The 17,210-nt window shown below is 35.2% G+C and overlaps 1 protein-coding gene across 1 annotated transcript in view; it reads left to right on the top strand.

The window, feature by feature from the left end:
• Positions 1-8,920, top strand: part of SLC35A3 (solute carrier family 35 (UDP-N-acetylglucosamine (UDP-GlcNAc) transporter), member A3) — a 40,131-nt gene extending 31,211 nt beyond the window's left edge. Inside the window, exons 5-7 of the mRNA XM_006830921.1 lie at positions 2,036-2,154; positions 5,004-5,137; positions 8,830-8,920. Coding sequence (XP_006830984.1) covers positions 2,036-2,154; positions 5,004-5,137; positions 8,830-8,920 — 344 coding nt within the window. The remainder of the gene's footprint in view (positions 1-2,035; positions 2,155-5,003; positions 5,138-8,829) is intronic.
• The last annotated feature ends 8,290 nt before the right edge of the window (positions 8,921-17,210 follow it).

The following is a 17,210-nucleotide window of genomic DNA, read 5'->3' as shown; positions in this document are numbered from 1 at the left end:
GGCTCCTGGAGCAGCTGAGCATCCTGAACTAGAAAGCAATGGATTTCTTGCTTCTGCCACAAATTCCCCTAGCTCTAAGCCTTCCAACCTTCTAACTATTCCTTTATATGTGGTTCAGAGTATGGGATCATCCCCTGAGCCTGCTTGGCTCTGTATTCTGTGTTCTTGCTGGCAGAGCTCCTTACTGCACTTCCACCTGATCCGCCATCTTGTTTGTTCTCCCCAACTGAATTTTGTATGTTGATCTTATATCCTGCCACTTTACTGAATCTTCTAATGAGTTCTAGTAGCTTTTTTACTGAGTCTTTGGGGTTTTCTCCTGTGTATTTTTTTATAATTTAAAAAAATCTAATATCCTCCAAGGGTGTTTACTTGTATTATTTTAAATTATGGCAGCATTATTTTCATATTTGAAACAGGGCTTTTTAACAGGATCAAAATCACACAGTCATGGCCAATAGAAACAGTGGTTACATATACATTGCATAGCAACCAAATCCCTTGTATGTGGGATTTTTGCCCCAAGAAGGAGCACTGGTGTAGCACTCTAGGCTAAGTACTGTACTGCTGACTGCAAGGTTGGTGGTTCAAATCCACCAGCCACTCCTTGGAAATCCTGTACAGGGTTGCTATGAGTTGGAACTGACTCAACTGCACTAAACAACAGCAACAAAAGGAAACCAGCAAGGAACACTGGTGGCACTGTGGGTTAAATATTGGCCTCTAAATGCAAGGTCAGTGGTTCAAAATCCTCCAGCTGCTGAGGGAGAAAGATGAAACTGTCTGCTCCTATAAAGATGTATTCTCGGAAACCCTAAGGAGTAATTTGGCTCTGTCCTTTAGGGTTGCTATGAGTCAGAGTGACTTGATGGCAGTGGGTTTGGTTTTAGTTCTGGTTAGCAAATGCAGTGGTACCTCATTCAAAAATGGCAGCTGACATCACTGGGGAGTGGGGCAAATTTGTGTTTCTTGCTAAGCTTAAATCTGATATTGAAGAGATTTTGATGTTATGAACAGATTTGCTACCTTTGTTTTCCCTCGTCAATGACTGAACCTAAACTATGTGAAACTGGTTTGAAGCCATTGTTTGAAATTTAGACATTTTAAAACAGTAGAGCTGAAATAAATGAAACTTCAGAAAATTCATTTCACATCCTTTATAGTTTCTTTCTGTTGCAGAATTCTCAGATTGTTATCGCTTTATAAATAAAAGTACTTACCTCTGCACTCTTACCAGTCACTGCCCAAATCCACTAGCTGCTTAGCAGAAGAATGAAGAGCTTGTCTGCTCCCATAAAGCTTTATAGTCTCAGAAACCCCATAGAGCAGTTCTACTCTGTCCTATAGTCACTATGAGTCAGAATCAACTCAACAGCAGTGGGTTTAATGAGGTGGCATCTATTTCTTTATTGGTAGCTTCACAGTGTTCATGGAAATCAGTTAAACACAGTACTTATGTGACAGGTTCTGTTGTAGAGGCAAGTGATAGAGCAGTGGACAAGACACCATCTCTGCTCTCACTCAGCTGCTTATTTCACAGCGAGACTTCAGTAAGGACAGAGTCTGGCATTGCTTATGACCAACTCTGTCTTAGCCTTGATTTTTTTGGTTATTACTCATTGTACTTTCAGAACTTCATATGGAAAAATGCTATACTACATGGTAAAGTTTTATATTTGCATGTGTGAATATAAATATATGCAAAATCCAGACATTGCAATAGGAAGACATAGATATAGTAAAATATGCCCAATGTGAGCAGTTTGTAAAGATTTTAATGGGACAGTTATGTAGCCATGTAATTTATACATTTTTATTTTAGTGTTTCAAAGTTGGTCATCTCTACTTTCTTTTCTATTCGTATATATTTGTTTTAAGGTCATAGTATGTTAGGTTTGTTAGGTTTATATAAATATCCAAATAAAAATTAAGTGGTCAAAAGAAAGGATATATATGAAAGTATATGAATATCAATGGAAAAATAACTCCTCAGACAAACTATGTGACTTATGCATCAATTTTATATCTTTTTTAGGTTTCTTTGGGAGTATATTTGGATTAATGGGTGTGTACATTTATGATGGTGAATTAGTATCAAAGAATGGATTTTTTCAGGGGTATAACCGACTGACCTGGATAGTTGTTGCACTTCAGGTAAAATATTTAAAGTCGTAAATTTAATGCTACTGAGCTTCATTTAACAGAATTGAAGTAACTACTGCTAGATTAATATAAGAGATAGTGTCCTTCCTGTTGTATTTCTCATTATGTAAGGTTTATTTGGAGAAGTTAAAATGGAGCTGATTTTAATATCCAAATGAAAACCTGTTATGAAAAGGGATTGTGTATGAAGAGATTGTTAAATTTAACATAATGAAAATAGTTAACAAATAAAATAGTTGAAGTTGAAAGCAAATAAACTGTTGAAATTTTCTACAGCTTTTATTAAAAGCAAGTCTGTGGTCTGCCAGCTGAGGCCTAATGATTGTATTAGAAACCTAAGCGGAAAGCCTCATATCATAATTACATTTTCAATATATATGTTTCTTATTCATTTGATGTATGGTAAACTGACTCATTTTGTAATACAAAGAGTAATTTAAAAAATGTAAAACTCTCTAGAATTCCTATTCATGAATGGAATAAGCTATATATTTTTTTTCTCAAAAAAACCAACTTATTGAGTGCTCTGGAAGATTAAAAAATGAAGTTCAACTTACTGCCCTCACAATCTACTTCCATTCTCCTCAATATGATTGAAACTATAAGGAGTGAGGTCATGAAAGGCTGATGAAGATGTCAAAGAGCAGTTGTCTTTGGAATTTGGAAGGAAGGATACTTCTATATTTAAGACAGGAGAGAATGATGTTAATTGACAAATGTGTTATATACTTATATTTTACAACAACAAATATATATGTATATAAAGATAGGTGAGAATGATGCAAGGAAAAGTGAAAATATAGAGAGAACTTGTTGTAGAAATAGTGTAAGTCAGGAGAGTTTATGTATGAAAGCTTTTATCCTAGTTAAGAGGGGAAGCCACCTGTTAAGAGTAAGGTGCTTACTATTTAACAGGTGGCCAAAATAAAAAGATTAGGTAGAGCTGATATGAGGAATTAATAGTGGATGAGTTGATGACTGACAATGTTGCCAAGAACTTAGGATCCAGAACCCAAATATTAAGTTGCAGTGCTTTTGATTGGCATGATTCATTAGTTTCTTTAGTAAACTGCAGTGAAAGTTGGTAAAGTGGATAATCTAGACTTAGGGCTCTGGGAGTGTCATGGTTACAAATTGGGCTGCTAACGTCAAGGTCAGCAGTTCAAAACCACCACCTGTTCCACAGGAATAAGATGAGGCTTTCTGCTCCCGTAAAGATTTACAGCCTTGGGAACCCTGTGTAGGATCACTATGAGTCGGAAGTAACTCCACGGCTCATCACCACCACCATCACCACCACCACCACACCAGTAGGGTTTATCCTACTGTGCCACACCAGGACTTGATTGAACTCACCAACTGCTCCTTAGAGACCCTAAACAGGATTGCTATGAGTCAGAACTGACTCGACGGCACTTAAACAACAACAATAAGTAAAGGTTAGGAGTCCTGATTTGGTGCTATAGGATAAGCACTGGACTGATAACTACAAGGTCAGCAGTTCAAGCCCACTAGCTGTTCCTTGGAAACCCTATACAGGTCGCTATGAGAACCAACTTGATGACACTTAACAACAAGAAGTAGGGTTTGGCAGAAAACAAAACTATGAAGTAAAACTTAATTATTTAAGTAGCCACAATTTGGATTTTGAGAAATGTTTGTTAGGAAGTTCACTTTCCACATTCTCAAAGAAAGGATATGATTAAATGTGCTTTAGGAAGAGTAATCCAACAGCAATGAAAACTGAAGAGGCTACTGAAAGGCTGGTAAGGTAACTTGAGTTACTTTACTATTTACTCAAAAATAAAAATGTCTCACTAATTCAGAATGACGAGTCTTCCAACATTTGTCCATACAAGTGATTTAGCATAAATAAGTTGGATGAGGATCAATGTTTTATTCTTATTATGAGCAAACTCCATTATTACAAACTATTGATTGCTCTAGTGTTTATCACATACTTTTTGAAATAGAGCACCTTTTGGTTATAAGAGCTGTTTAATGTTGTTAAAATAAAAACCATAGTAAGCCAATACTATAGACATTGATTCATGTTTATTTAATAGTGATTTTCAAGTTAGAGTAATATTTTGACTGTTGTTAAGTGCTGGATGCTGGTTCCAAATAATAGAGACCCTTTATAAGGCTTCAAAGGCTGTAAGTCTTTACGGGAGCAGAAAGCCTCATCCTTCTCCCTTGTAACATCTAGTGGGCTTGAACCACTGGTATTGTTATTAGCAGTCCAGTTACTGTCCTCCGGCACCTTCAGGGCTCCGTAACTGCACATGGATAAGTTTTCAAAAAGATCCCAAAGCCCAAGGCCTAGTGGGCTACACTACGCTGCTTACTAAGGGTGTTGTTTGACTTGATAGAATCCTGGTGTGGTGCTTTAGGATAAACACTGGATTGTTAACTGCAAAATTGGCAATTCAAACCAACCAGCCATTCCACAAGAGAAAAATGCAGGTTTCTGCCCCTGTAAAGATTTACAACCTTGGAAACTCTGTACAGAGTTACTATGAGTGACTCATCGTTGTTGAATTTGGATTTCTTTTCACATGAGTGCTGATGGCAGAATGGGTTATATGACATCAGCATATAACGGCTCAAGGTTGAAAAGGACACCTAAGGTCAAATGGCCTTGGTGGGGCACTCCAACTCCTCACACCCAGAAATCTGGATTCCAGGAGAATTAAAATAGTTTCTTAAAATAAATCACTTACTGTAATGAAATTAAATTTACAGGATAAAAGCCTAAAATGTCATTGAGTAATGAGATTGTTTTGAAAAGCTGTTTAATATACAGTCATTTAAAAAATTATCTTCTAAAACTTTTGCAGGCACTTGGAGGTCTTGTAATAGCTGCTGTTATTAAGTATGCAGATAATATTTTAAAAGGATTTGCAACCTCTTTGTCCATAATATTATCAACGCTGATATCCTACTTTTGGTTACAAGATTTTGTGCCATCCAGGTAAAATGTACTCTTCTGTTTTTTTAAATATCTAAAAGTTAGATGATCTGATATTTTTTTTTGCTTTTAAAACAACTTTTCAATTGAAATTATAAATCCATTAAACTGCCTTTTTTAAAGTTTCATATTAAATGCATGAAAGAAAATCTTACCCTGGAAAGTTGTATAAATAAAATTAGTTTGCCAGAGTTTTCTCCAATAGATATGAATTTTTTCCAACAAAGTAAAAATTGTGAAATAAATTTAAGGGCCCACTTTAGTTTTTTATATGACTTACAAACACTGTGAGTTTGGGCAGACTCCATGGCATCAAACAATGTATGCTAACACTCAAATTTAAATCTGAATTCCAGGCCTGCTTATCTGATTACCTGCTTGACATTTTCCCTTGATTATCTGCTAGAGAACTCATTCCCTATCTTTGTCAGTGTTTCCTTTCTTAAGAAATGGCAGAACCTCCATTCATTCAGTTACTTAGGCCAGGGTTCCCTTGACTTAGTTACGAATATAGTTTATCCACAGGAATCCTAGAAATGTCAAGAGTCTATAACATAGACGTTGTTGTTGTGCTCAAGAGACCACCCTAAATAAAAGAGTACCCCCCTCCTTTCTTTAGAAGACTTATCTGATATAATAATGTAGTAATGTAGGCTAGGACTGTGCATGCCCCATAATAAGAAAAACTTAGTATGTTTGTTGAATCAACTTCCAGAATCTTAAAATGTTATGAGTTAGAATCTACTTTGACAACAGGTTTTAATAACTTTCATCATGTTATTAAAAATTGGTGGATGGGATTGTGGCTAGAATATGACAGCAGATAAACATAATTATCTTTGTTAAGTATTATACATATATATATATAATATGCTCCCTATATTATATGTAAGAAGCTCTGGTAATGTAGTGGTTACGAGTCAGGCTGTTAACGTCAAGGTCAGCAGTTCAAAACTACCAGCTGTTCCGTGGGAGAAAGATGAAGCTTTCTGCTCCTGTAAAGATTTACAGCTTCAGAAACCCTATGCTGGGTCACTATGAATCAGAACTGACTCCATGGTACACCACCACCACCATATTATATATAATGTAGTAAGGAGGCTTAGTGGTGCTATGGGTTAGGCTTTGGCCTGCTAACTGTGGCAGTTCAAACCCACTAATCACTTTAAGGGAGAAAGATGAGAGTGTCTGCTCCTATAAAGATTTACAGTCTCAGAAACCCTATATTGGGTCGCTATGAGTTAGAATCAATTCGATGGCAGCAGGTTTTGGGTATATTACTGTATTGGAAATTTATGGTTTTGATTATCAAGCAATTTGGTTAATAGGAGATCTTTAATTTTTCTGAGGCATGAATTTGAAAGTATTTCAGATGATTTTCAGCTTAGTGTAGAAACAAATCACTTAGCTAGTAAAACTAGCCTAACAATTGGCACCAACATTTGAATGATAATAGAGAAAATCTTAGCATTAGTTACTAGAGAATGTTTGAAACTTGCAGCTTTTACTTAAAATGTTATAACTTTTCAAAAAAATAAGGTATATAATGCTGAGGGAGTTTTCTATACTTCGTACAGGGAATAAACAAGTAAACTGGTCAACAGATAAAAGAGTCATAGTTTATCATAGTAAATCTATTAACATGTAAGTGTAAATAAATCCATGTTTCTGAGGTAGTATGTAGGGTGTGAAGACATCTGGTGTGGCACTGTAGGATCAGCACTGGACTGTGAAGCAAAAGTTGGTAGTTCAAACCCACCAGCTGCTCCTTGGAAATCTTATGGGCAGTTCTACTCTTGTGTATAGGTTTGCCATGAATACATGCAACAGTCTTTGGGGGTGTGGGAGGACATACATTGTGATGAAGACTAAAGAAGAAATATGTTACTGAATGAATAAATGAATGTTTGAGAGTATACCAAACATGCTGAACCAAATGGAGAAGACCGTTATTTTTTCCTAAAATAGATAACTAAATTCTCTTTATTCTTAACTTAATGAAAACACCATTGTTTTGGTTTTGTTTGTTTTTTTAACTTGTGAACTGTGTGAAGGTTTACAGAGGAGATGATCAGTTTTATATTTAACACATCTACTTAGTTTCATCTCAATGATTAAAAGGCCCTCAATGTAACAACATCTCTTATCCCACTTCCTCCCTGTGTTTTTTTTCTCCAGTCCTCTTTATTTCCCAACCCTTTTGAACTTTGTCTTGGGGTAAATGCTGCCCTTTTGATCTAGAATGGCTTACCTTTATATGACATAGTTCACTAGTGTTGTTGCCCCTCTTATATAAATATCTAAGTATGTCATTAAGTCAAATTTTAATTGGAACAGATAAGTTCAATTAATATCTAATTTCAGTCAAATGTTTATATAGTATATAGCATACCTTCTGACACATAAAAAAAAGTTAAAGAAACACTTCTAGTTACACTGAAATATCTTAAATATAGTAATATAGTAGCAAGAATGTCTTAACAGATGTCATAAAGTAGCACCCATTTGTTATTACAAACCATTGTATGTACCTTGAATTTTTAATATAATCTTAACAGGGGTTCTGTCCTGGTACTGAACTGTGGGTTAATAATGCTAGACTGCAAAGTCAGTTTGAACCACAAGGTCAGTGGTTCAAGCTTACCAGCCACTCCTTGGAAACCCTATGCAAGGTTGCTATATGTCAGAACTGACTAGACGGCATTTAGCAACAACAGCAATAGGGGTTGGGACCATGGATGTATTTGCATGGATGTATTTTACCCAACAGAGGTTAGGTATGCAAATAATGAATTATTTAATACACTGCAATAAATATTATAGAGTAACTGTCTAAAGGAGTGAGTCTTGGAGGCACTGGACCTGAGTTAAAGTAGGAGAGTGACTTTGAAGTGTTAATGTAAACTTTAAAACCAAGACTAACTCATACCTATATAACAGAACTTTAAAAAATATAATATACTCGTTAGAAATTAGATAGGCTTTCCAGTTCCAGTTTAAATTAATTTCCAGTCTATAGTAAAGAATGCTCTCTCTGGATCCTCTGGATAGTACAAATGGTTAAACACTGAACTACTAATCAATAAGTTGGTGGTTCGAGGAGTTACCCAGAGGCACCTTGAGAGAAAAACCTGGCAATCTACTTCTGAAAGATGACAACTACTGAAAACTTAGTAACAACAGCATTGTGAAGTGTGGGTGAAAATATAGGTTCTAGAGTCAGACATACCTAGATTTAGCCGTCTTCCACTTTATCCTGCCTTCTACCTAAAGCTGTAGGACTTTAGTCAACTTGTCATGTTGGTAAGTGCCTCAAGTCAATTCGATTCATAGCAACGCTGTATAGAGTTCTCATGGTGCAGCTGATGAGTTAGAAGCTCCAACCTTGCAGTTCAAAGCAACGTTATGGTTGAGCGCTTATCCTGCAGCACCATACAAGTACCATACTTACACCCTAAACCTTAATTTCCTCAAATATAAAATAGGAGGGCAATACTGGTACAACTCATAGGGTTGTTGTTAGAACTAGATGAGATATGTATGTAAAGTTCTTAGCCAAATATCTGGAATATAGTAATCAGTGTTTTTTTAGCTATAGTATGGAACATTTTTCTAAATTATAGTTGTTTTATAATAAATAGAAGGAAGTTATTTTTCTTTTCATCTGACTTTCATTTTTCTTTCATTTTATTTAGTATCTTTTTCCTTGGAGCCATCCTTGTAATAACAGCTACTTTCCTGTATGGATATGACCCCAAGCCTGCAGGAAATCCTACTAAAGCATAGCTGTGTACTAGTTTAACTCGTTTTTTCAAGATGGTGTACAAGGAAATTCGAAATTTATCTTGTACAGAGGACTTTCTCAGTTCTGTGAAGATATCATCATGCTGAATCTGACCACATTATTCAAATGGTTTGAAAATATTAAAGTTTAGAGATAAAATATGTGTATATGTCGAAGAATGCCTATTATATCTAGAAATCAAAACTTGAAAAGTGTTTCCAGGGATTAATTATTGGAAGAAACTTGAAATCTGAGTTTAAGAAGATTTTACCTTTTTGATTGCTGCAGAAAAGTCCTATGTACTCTTTGCAAGAGCACACAACAAATATCAGATATCAAATTTTATAAATCAGATCTATTTAAATCACATGGTATACTAAAAGTTTGAAAATTACAATTATTATCTACAAAGCTGTGAAGAAATAGAAGTATGATTTGAGAAAACATTTTAATGTATCTGAAATTTTTGTATTTAAACAAAGCCTTGCCAGATGTTATTTGTTAAACTACATAAAAATTGATGAAGTGACATTCTGCACCCGACTTCTCAGAATGCAAGTCATTTTTAAATTTAATGTAGACAGAGTCACACATCTGTATCTCCATGTACATTTTAAGACCATCTAAGCTGGTGCAGTGGTTTAAGTGCTCAGCTGCTTAACCAAAAAACCTGGTGGTTCAAATTTACCAGCTACTCTGTGGTAGAAGATGTGGCAGTTGGGTTCCTTAAAAATTTATAGCTTTGGAAGCTCTAGGGCAGTTCTACTCTGTCCTGTAGTCTCTATGTTAATGTTTCAAAACGGCTAAAAGCAATCCACATGCTCCTGTGCTAGCTAGTAGCCAGTGACTTTTACACTAATGGAATTTTGCCCTTAATCTTCTAAATTGTATTTCTTTCTGTAAATCAGATAAATCCTTAATATTCCTTTGAATTTTATGTATGTTAATTTACATTAAAGTTTTAAATTTTAATTTTAAAGGATTGAATAATTTAATAATTTAAAATAAAATAATATTGTCTACAATATCTCCATTTGGAGAATTTTAAACTATCAAGCATATATTGTATATAACTCAGAGTTTTTAAATGAATATTTTACTGACTGAGCTGTAAAATATTTTTTATAATCAACAGTATTTAACAAAACAACCAAAAAACAGCATAGGTGTCAATAATTTAATAACAAATGATGTTTCTTGGTGACATTCCAACTTGCCATGGTATTACATTATTTGAGATGGCACTGTACCTTTAAATTCAAAGCTTCTCAGAAATTTTTAGGCCTCCTATAAACCCACTAAGGAGCTCTGGTAGCACAGTGGTTATGAGTCAGGCTGCTAACTTCAAGGTCAGCAGTTCAAAGCTACCAGCTGTTCCCCAGAAGAAAGATGAGGCTTTCTGCCTCTGTAAAGATTTACAGCCTCAGAAACCCTGTGCAGGGTCGTTATGATTCGGAACTGACTCCATGGCACATAACCACCACCACCACCATAAACCCACTGCTACCAGGAATGCTCTAGTTGATGACTGAGAGAGGCAATGAGTTAATGAATTCCCTTTCTGTGGTCCTACAGAACTGCTGGGAAGGAGCCACTACTTTGTTTTAAAATTATGGTTTGTTTCTTTTAATCATTTTGATTAACACTGGAATTAAAATAGTAAATTACATGAGTTATTTAATAAGTTGGTTCAAGAGAGAGAAAATATATCAGAAATGTTAATATGAATTATTAGGCAAAAATGCTTTCTAAAATTGGAATATGGATTTAATTTAATTATTGACTATAGATAGAATTACCTACTGAATATAGGAATTATTTTTTTTTCATTCATACTGTATATATTTTTTAAGTCACCTGTTCTAATAGATATTAAAACTGTAAATAAACTATTTTTATATAGTTCTAATGTACTTTGTCAAACAGAATTTGATTTGATTAAACAGATCTTACGTTACCAACTGTTGGATACTCTTGGCTAACAAGGATTGACTTTGTTACCTTGTTAATGAGAATTTAGCAGGCTTTATCTATTCCATCCAGAATTTTCAATGTTTAAAGTTATAAAGTGTTTTAAATCAATCTGCTAGTGATTCCAAATTGATACAAAACAAATGTTCTGGATGCCAGGCTCATAGTTTTCAGTGTCCACCTTCTAAAGTATCTGGTTAGAAGCTTACTACATTTTAAGCATGGTGTTTTTATTCTACAACACCATTCAGACGGTTGTTTTCAAGTGCCCTTAAGTTTTGACTCATAGCGAGTGACACTATAGTGTTTCCAAGGAGTGACTGGAGATTTTGAACTGCCAACCTTGTGGTTTGCAGTCCAGTGCTTATCCTACAGTGCTAGACCAGGACTCCTTATTAACCAATGCTAAATGAAATCTTCATTCTACAAATGTATAGAATCAAGACTGCAGATTCATGTTCAGCCACACTGAAGTACTGGTTGAGTACTTATGTACTAATTCACTGTGCATTCATAATTATTAATTCAGGTTTAATCTCATATTTTAATACTTAAAAATGATGACAAGGAAATGATTGGTTGAATATTAGGTATGTTATTATAGTCAAAATACATTTTCAAATCCTAGTGTGGCGCTGTGGGTTAATGCGCCAGACTGCAAAGCCGTTTGAACTGCAAGGTCAGCAGTTCAAGCTCACCAGCTGCTCCTTGGAAACCCTATGCAGGGTTGCTATGGGATAGAATCAACTTGATGGCACTTAATAACAACAATAAAATTAAAATTTCAAGATTCTCACCGAAGTTTATAAAAATATAATGAAAAGTTATGAAAAAGGACAACATTTGCTGAAGTATATTTTAAAAACAAATTCCCCCAAACTTCATTTGTTGTTGTGAAGTGCTGTCGAATGAATCTGCAGTCTGGCGCATTAACCCACAGCACCACACCAGGACTCCAAAACTTCATTAGGTAGGCATAATTTCGATTTGGCTTTCCTAGGAGACTTGAAAATGTTTAGTATTAAAAAGTCTACCTAGACTGTTACTCATAATTTTTACTTCATAAATAACTATGTGGGAAGGTGGGCTTCTGTCTTGCATCATGCCATATATACAATTGATGCTATCTGCTTTGCATTTATAGTGTATATTTTAACGATGTATTCAACCTCCAAAGGCCTTACTGTATCAATCTTTAATAATGATGACTCCTTGACTGTTATAATTCCTGTACCTTTTGGAAAGGAGCTCTGATAGTATAGTGGTCAGGAGTCAAGGTCAGCAGTTCAAAACGATGAGCGGTTCCATGGGAGAAAGATAAGGTTTTTCTGCTCCCGCAAAGATTTACAGCTATATCCTATACCCTATACAGGGTTGGCATCACCACCTCCATACCTTTTGGAAGTTTGTTATCTCTTAACGACACTGTTCATTTTGAAAATGAGTTAACTCATAGGAAAAGAGTGCCAATGACAGTGCAAATATTTAAAATATGGTATTTAGAACAAAATTAAGTGCTTTGACATACTAATATTATCAATTCTCTAATAAGTACAAGGAGCTCTGGCAGCATAGTGGTTACAAATCAGGCTGTGAAACGCAAGGTCAGCAGTTCAAAACTACCAGCTCTTCCAGGGAGAAAGATGAGGCTTTCTGCTCCCATAAAGATTTACAGCCTCGGAAACCCTGTACAAGGTCGCTATGAGTCGGAACCGACTCCACGGCACATAACACCACCACCAAGAATAATAAGTACATTTTGAGTCATCAGATTTATATAGTGGAAAATGTAGTTTATAAATGCTTACATAAATTTATTTTGATGTGCCACAGAATTTCTTAGGAGGAAATGTAGTTTGGTATTTAAACTAGATTCTTAAGCGATATATTCTGACCATCAAATTATTCAACTCCAAAAATGTCATCATACAGTCATTTAACTGAGTTTTTCTTTTTTAAAATTAAAAAATAAGAGATTGGCAGCGCTCATTTTATATACACTTTAATTGTGATACTGCTTAATTACGTGTGAATGTGCGCTTAAATGTGAAGATTTGTAATGGTTATTTGCTATACTGAAAAATCATCTTTAAAATCTTCAGGATATGTATCATGTTTAAAATAATAAGACCAAAGAGGAAGCACTTTTATCAAAATCCGATCTTGTGTGCCTTGTTTTGCTAGAGGCTGTTAATGTAATTAACAAGTTTTGGGCACATGGGCAAAATTAGGATATTTTAAGAATAACTATAATTAAGTCTTTGTTATTTCAACATTTTTTCTTTGAATCTATTATTCAATAGAAAATTAAAATAGGTGGTACAAGGGGGCTTCAAAAAGTTGGAAATTTTTAATTCTGTTTTTCCACAAATTTTCTGAAGCCCTCTCATATAAAAGCAAATAAAGTGGCACCATTGCTCTATTGACCTTTTTGAAACTTTAAAAGTGTATATAGCTGTCATTTTTTGTTTTTTGTTACAAGAGTATAAATTATGGTGTTTAAAATTTTTTAAAACAAAGTCTTAGATCCTGAATTTGTATTTCATTTGTTTAGAAAGGTTCTTTTGGGTTTCAAAATGTAATTTATAACTTTCTATGGACATAATTGAAAGGAATGTATAAACTGTTCTTTTGTTAAATGACTTTTTAATTGATACATTTCTTTTGTCATGTTTGGCATCCAGTTATTATACGTAGAATTGGTATATTGAAATAGATTATTTTTATAATGAATTGTAGACTTCTTCCTATATTTCTTTGTTTTCCTATTAGCCTGTGTCCAATCTAACTTATGAATTCATTTATTTTCCTTATATGTATATAAAAAAATCAATCATTTTATCTTTTCCCTACCTCCCTAGTTACCTTTAATGCATGTAATCATCCTTTTTTCTAGCCTGTATTCTGGCATGAAAGATTGGGTATTATTTAAACTAATTAGAACTTCTATATATGTATGATAATAACAGACTTAGAAGTTTTCTTTTTAAATAAACTATATCTTTGTTCCTGGTGTAGAGCTGTAGGATCAGCACTGGACTGCAAACTACAAGGTTGGCAGTTCAAACCCACCAGCTGTTCCTCAGAAACCCTATCCAGGGTCGCTAAGAGTCGGAATTTAATGAACGGCACAACAATATTTGCTAGCTTCAAGTTCCCTGGATGGTGCAAATAGTTAATCGCTGGATTACTAATCAAAAGGTTGGCAGTTCAATTATAGGGGCCTCAGAATATAGGTCTTATGATCTGCTTCTGAAAGGTCAGAGCCTTAAAAACCCTCTGGAGCAGTTCTCTACACGCACGGCATGAGTCAGTACCAACTAAGCAGAAATAACAACAAGAAGCTTCAAACTTAAGTTATGGGATTAAATAGGTTTACATTTTGTATTTGCTACTATTCATTGCATTATGAACAAATGTAATTAATAAACAGTAATATAAAAATTTTTCTTTTAATGTAATCAACACTGGATTGCTAACCACAAGGTTGGTAATTCAAAACTACTGGCCACTCCTTGGACATACTAGACAGTCACTGAGTTGGAACTGACTTGACAGCACGAACCAGCAACAGCAAGCCTTAGTAAAGAGTTCAAGTGTGGCACTGCTGGGTAAGCACCAGACTGCTAACTTGAAACAACAAGTGCAAGAGTTAAAGTGAATAGAGGTTGTTGTTCAGTGTCATCGAGTTGGTTCTGACTCATAGCGACCCTGTATAGGGTTTCCAAGAAGCAGCTGATGGTTTTGGACTTCCAACCTATACAGAATTGCTATGAGTCAGAAACAACTTGATGGCACTTAACAACAAAAACAACAAGCATTAATAAACATACTAGTCTTTTTTTCTTAAGAAAATTCAGAAAAGGACTCATATACAGTCCAGAAAAGAAAATTGTTAAGTACTGTTGAGTCGGTTCTGATTCAAAGTGAGCCTGTACAAGGTTTCCAAGGAGTGGCTGGTGAGTTTGGACTGCTGACCTTGTGATTCAAACAGACATTGAGGTTGAGTGCTTATCGATGGTGCCGTACCAGGACTCCAGAAAATAGCAAGCAGCATATAGCTTTTGTCTTCACATCCCAGAGAATTGAGTGTTTAACTAGTAAAGAGGATCTTGCTGGCCATTTATCCTAAACTGGTAACTGAGCAATGACAATTCTTGCTTATTGTGATAGTGAATGTATGCTGTTGAGTCAATTCTGACTCATAGCGACCCTATGTAAGGTTCCTGGGGTTTTAATCATGGCCTCATCTTTCTCCTGTGGAGCAGCTGGTGAATTCAATCAGCTGACCCTGCAGTTAACAGCCCAGCACATAATCCACTATACCACCAGGGCTCCTTATTCTTTTTTTTAAGCTTTTTATTGTGAACTGAGTGAAGGTTTATAGAACAGATCATAGGTCCCACATTCAACAAATCATACTTCGTTTCATTACAATGATTACTATCCCTCACATGTGCCATCAGTTCACAGTATTTACCTCTATTCATGACACCCTGGTGTGTAGCTGTAAGATCAGCACTGGACTGTGACCCACAGGTTGATAGTTCAAACCCACCAGCTGCTTCTTAGAAACCCTGTGCAAGGTTGCTATGAGTCGGAACCACCTCGACAGCACTTAACAACCTCAGTCACTTTAACTCTTGCACTCCGCCCTGTGTCTTCTGCTCCCTTCATCTTTCCTCTGCCAACCTCCATATTGTATATTGCCTTCCCACTCACACGTTAATGTGTTTACTCTGTATTTTGAATAATTTTGAATTATTAATGAATAATTTTCCCTCCATCATAGAATGTTTAACAAGAAAAGCTTTTCTTAAATTTTTACAACAGTGGTTTCATGTAGTATTTGTCCTTTTGTGACTAATTTCAGTCAACTTCTAGGCTTATCCATGTTATGAGGTGTTTCACAGATTCGTTAGCTTCATCATTGTGCAGTATCCCATTTTGTGTACATACCAAAGTTTGTTTAATCATTCTGTTGGTCAGGACTCCTTATTCTTGCTTATAGTGACTTTTTAATTTCTACATTTTCATTTATAATGTCAGAAATTCTGTCAAATCTGAACACAGTGAATATAGGGTAGAGAAACACGTTTTTCATCAGATACTGTGCTTGCTGTTTTTATGTGCTGTCAGTCCTGACTCATAGCGACCCTGTGTAGTGGCTGGTGAGTTTGAACTGCTGAGCTTTCTGTCACTAGTCAGTGCTTACCCTACAGTCCCACACCAAGGCTCAGACATCTTAGTAAATGACTGGAACATTTTAAAGTATAAATATATATTTTTAATTGCTTTATAAACCATTTATCTATACTGAGCCAACTTTAAATCAGTCATTAAAAATAACATTTTTAAAATATTACATTGGTTCATAGGGCCTCATTCAGGCCCACAGTTCAGTCATCCTTTACTAGGGTTAATTATCAGCCTTCCATTGGATCAACTGTTAGTCAGTTATGTATCTTCATATAAGGTTTTTAAAATGTTAAAAGTAGTAACTTCTCTGAAACAACTAGCCTGGTATTCCCTTGGAAATATACAAAATCTGCCCAAGATAATCTTCTGCCTTTAAAGTAGAATTCATTGAAGGTTTCAGAATGAATGTTACAATGTTTTGGGATAATCATCTGAAAAAGCACTCTTGTTACAATTTACTTAAAATGTAGAGTGTTTAAGAGGTTTAGTTAAATGTGCTACATCAGATTTCACCTGTATATTTTTAACATCTGTGAGCGCCCATGTGTGTTCTGTGTGTACACTGCATCAGCAGATGTGCAAACATGATTCATAACTGGGGCTGGGTAATATTTTTGGGGTGACTGCTAAGATTATAGAAAATCGTGACAGAGATAACCCCATGTTTCTTTTTTAATCCCTTGTGAGTCTTCTATCTCTTTTTTAAAAAAATTGTCATTTGGTGAGAGTTTGTAGAGCAAATTGGTATTCCATTCAACAATTCATACACATTTCATAGTTCATAATTAAAACTTTCATTAGTAGGGTTATGAATTCTAGAATTTTAACTGCAGCTAACTATATATATTGAGTCCTGGTGTAATGCTGTAGGATAAGCACAAGACACAAGGCCAGTTTGAACCAGAAAGTTAGTTCAAACTCACCAGCCACCTCTTGGGAACCCTCCACTAGGTTGCTCTGAGTCAGAACTGACTTGACAGCACTTAACAACAGCAAAAACTATATGTTATATTCATAATGCTCCAAATTTCCATTACTTGGCATTATTTGTTTCCATTTACCACATGGTCCAGGTTTATGTTTTAAATATTTTGTTAGTATAGTGTTAGCTGCCAGTGAGTG

The sequence above is a fragment of the Chrysochloris asiatica genome, unplaced genomic scaffold, assembly GCF_000296735.1.
Source record: "Chrysochloris asiatica unplaced genomic scaffold, ChrAsi1.0 scaffold00002, whole genome shotgun sequence".
In the NCBI taxonomy this organism is placed as follows: domain Eukaryota; kingdom Metazoa; phylum Chordata; class Mammalia; order Afrosoricida; family Chrysochloridae; genus Chrysochloris; species Chrysochloris asiatica.
Note: the sequence above shows the minus strand (reverse complement) of the source record. Positions and strands in the feature narration are given on the sequence as shown.